A 2,708-nucleotide genomic window follows, 5' to 3' on the forward strand; every position below is an offset into this window, starting at 1 on the left:
TGAGCATCACAACAGAAGCCAAAGGGTAATAAACATTATATCTGCATTACCTGAGCATCTTTGGCCTTCGTCCACCACGGTTTTGATTTTGCCTGTCAGATCAGTCAGCAATATCTTGAGCTGCTCAGCCACGGCCTCACGATAATCTGCATTAGAAAGTTGAAAAATCCCTTTTTAGATTTTTCAAAAATTTAAAACTTTATTCTCTGCATAAAAAATGAGCGTAACAAACCAAAGGCTTTCTGCTGTTGAGGCGAAAACCCACCAAAAACGATTGCTCTCGGGATTCAGCAGTCTCACTACAAATGATTCATTCCCGGTTCATCGAATCCTTGTCAACTTGATCTCGAGTAGATAAAACCTGGAAATTTATTTGAGACGTAGGTGACCTAGCATTGGTTTGCCCTAAATAGCCTTTTCAGATCCGTTAGAGTCCCTTCAGAGTATTCAGGCGATGAAAACCAAAGTCCATACAACTGTGTAAACTTTTGAGTATATGCAGACCATATGAAAACCTAGGGTTTATACTGTTGATGACAGTTAGAACGTAATTCAATTAAGTTTTCTTTTCATTGAGTATCCTAAAACGCTTTTTACTCTGTGGACTTTACCTCAAAAGTTGAAAAAATGGCTGAGTAAGTTGTGAATACCATGTAGAGACGTAATAACGTAGATAAGCGGTGAACCAAACCTCAAAGTGTTCAATGTCTGTATCACCTTACATGAGGAGTACTTTGCCAAAAAAGCAGCAATTTGAATGGACAGAATACCTTATTCACAGGGCTACTCAAAAGTCTTGGGCAGCCCACGGACGGTTTCGTCCTTCGTGGGGCTCATCAGGTAGAGTTTCCTTCAAACATATTTTCCACTTGATTTCCGAATTGCACGAAATTCGACGTGTACACTCATCCGCACACTAATTTGGTTTTGACGAAAGACTCACCTAAAAATCAGCCAATTTTTTTTCATTTAACATATTTTTATTCAACCAAACATGCTGTACCCAGATACTTCATGTTTCAGTTGTGAGAAGAGCCCAGAGAAGGGCAAAACCGGCAGTGTATTACTCCTCTACGTACCAAATGAAGCATCAAGCGGCCTGGTGAAACACACTCCCTTGAGTAGGAACATCACAGATTCAGATGACTGTTGGACTTCGCCTCTTACAAATGGTATGCGCAGCCAAACAACTTGGCATCTATTCCGATCTTTTAGTCTCTTACGTTCGCACCGTCTTACATCCCATGTGGTCATATGCTAGACAGATAATTGACGAAATCATTGTGCGTAAAACTGCCTGTAAGATTACAGAAATCCGGAATAATACTTCGCGGTGTGAACCGATTTGCATGTTGGATAACTTTTCAATGCAAGATTATCAGATTTGTATACCCAAGATACTTATTTTATAGACGGAGACACCTACCTTTAGTTTCTTCCAGGGTGGCTGCAATCTTCACGTAGAGCTTAAATGCTTCCTCTAGCAATCCAAAAGCGGTGATAAGTTCCTCGTTCTTCCTCGGTACCACAGGAACGTCTGCCTCTGAATTAGGACGCAAAAAATAATAATAATAATAATGGTGATTTGTCACCTATATAAATCTCACACAAAGATTTTCGTGGACAAATGATTAGGTTCTAAGGGTGAGAGTGAGAGTGAAGGAGTGTCCAAAGTGGCTGGATACAAGTTGGGTAGCAGGCAAGTTTTCCGCGATCGCTAACAATGTGAATACCCGGACAAAGCCCACAATTTCCACGAAAGAACTCCACGTCTAATTGACAGCTAGAGATAACCCAATAGAGCTTTGTACTCTATCAGAACTCGCAGCCCAAGGCGTGATAGAACCAATAACGTTGATCCATTCCTCTCGCGAAATTGCAACGCACATGGGCGACCTCAGTTTTGGGTTGGTTTTAACTGAACAAGAAAACTCATAATCTTGAGCTTTATCGTACTCTAAGATAAAAATTATTGTATATTAAAGGGACCAACCGAAGCCGCCAAATAATATATATAATGTAGAACCATAGGTTTCAGTTGTGTCTTAATGAACTGGAGTTGCTTGCATACCCGAAAAATAAGCTAATGAGAAAACAGTTTTGCGTCCAAGACTGTAAGACGTAAATTCGGACGCCGAAGTAATTATCCTTGGTACTGGTCCCCAGTTGCCTTGAAGGTGTATGAGGTCTAAATACTTCATCAATGAAAGGTCGTCAATTGCTCAGTCACGTGAAAAATACTTGGAACCGATTGGGTAGTCTCTAGGGGCTGCCAAAAATCCACAAGGCAGGCCAATAGTGACTCGCCACCACATGAACTGCCTAGATTCTCAGCCGGTATACTAATACCGCTCACGGGGAAATCAATCACCTTCATTAGGAATCCGTACGACTTTGCCAGCTAGGCCGCAGGGCTTCCTTAGGAAATGGACAAAGTCCTCGTGATTTTTGACGTAATTCCAGTGTGCACAAACATCCCTAGGGCAGATGCTCTGGAAGTAACTAAGAGGTTGTTACTGGCAGACACGACGCTCGGGGAACGGCACAGCTCTCGGTGGATGAAATAGTTGAGGGCATAAGAGTGTGTTTGAATCTTGATCAGTTTGTTTTTGACACAACTGTTTACTCACAAGAACAAGGTCTTGCAATGGGATCTCCAATATCCCAAGTTTTAGCTAATATTTACATGGAGGACTTTGAACAAATAG

General features: G+C 41.5%; 1 protein-coding gene across 1 annotated transcript; it reads left to right on the plus strand.

Moving 5' to 3' along the window:
• Positions 1-1,142: 1,142 nt before the first annotated feature.
• Positions 1,143-2,405, plus strand: T265_09424 (hypothetical protein; the record flags this gene model as incomplete). Its single annotated transcript, XM_009175478.1, has 2 exons — positions 1,143-1,333; positions 2,267-2,405. 2 exons carry the CDS (start codon positions 1,143-1,145, stop codon positions 2,403-2,405), a joined length of 330 nt encoding a protein of 109 aa, XP_009173742.1.
• Between the last annotated feature and the right edge of the window lie 303 nt (positions 2,406-2,708).

The sequence above is a fragment of the Opisthorchis viverrini genome (assembly GCF_000715545.1).
Source record: "Opisthorchis viverrini unplaced genomic scaffold opera_v5_286, whole genome shotgun sequence".
Lineage (NCBI taxonomy): Eukaryota > Metazoa > Platyhelminthes > Trematoda > Opisthorchiida > Opisthorchiidae > Opisthorchis > Opisthorchis viverrini.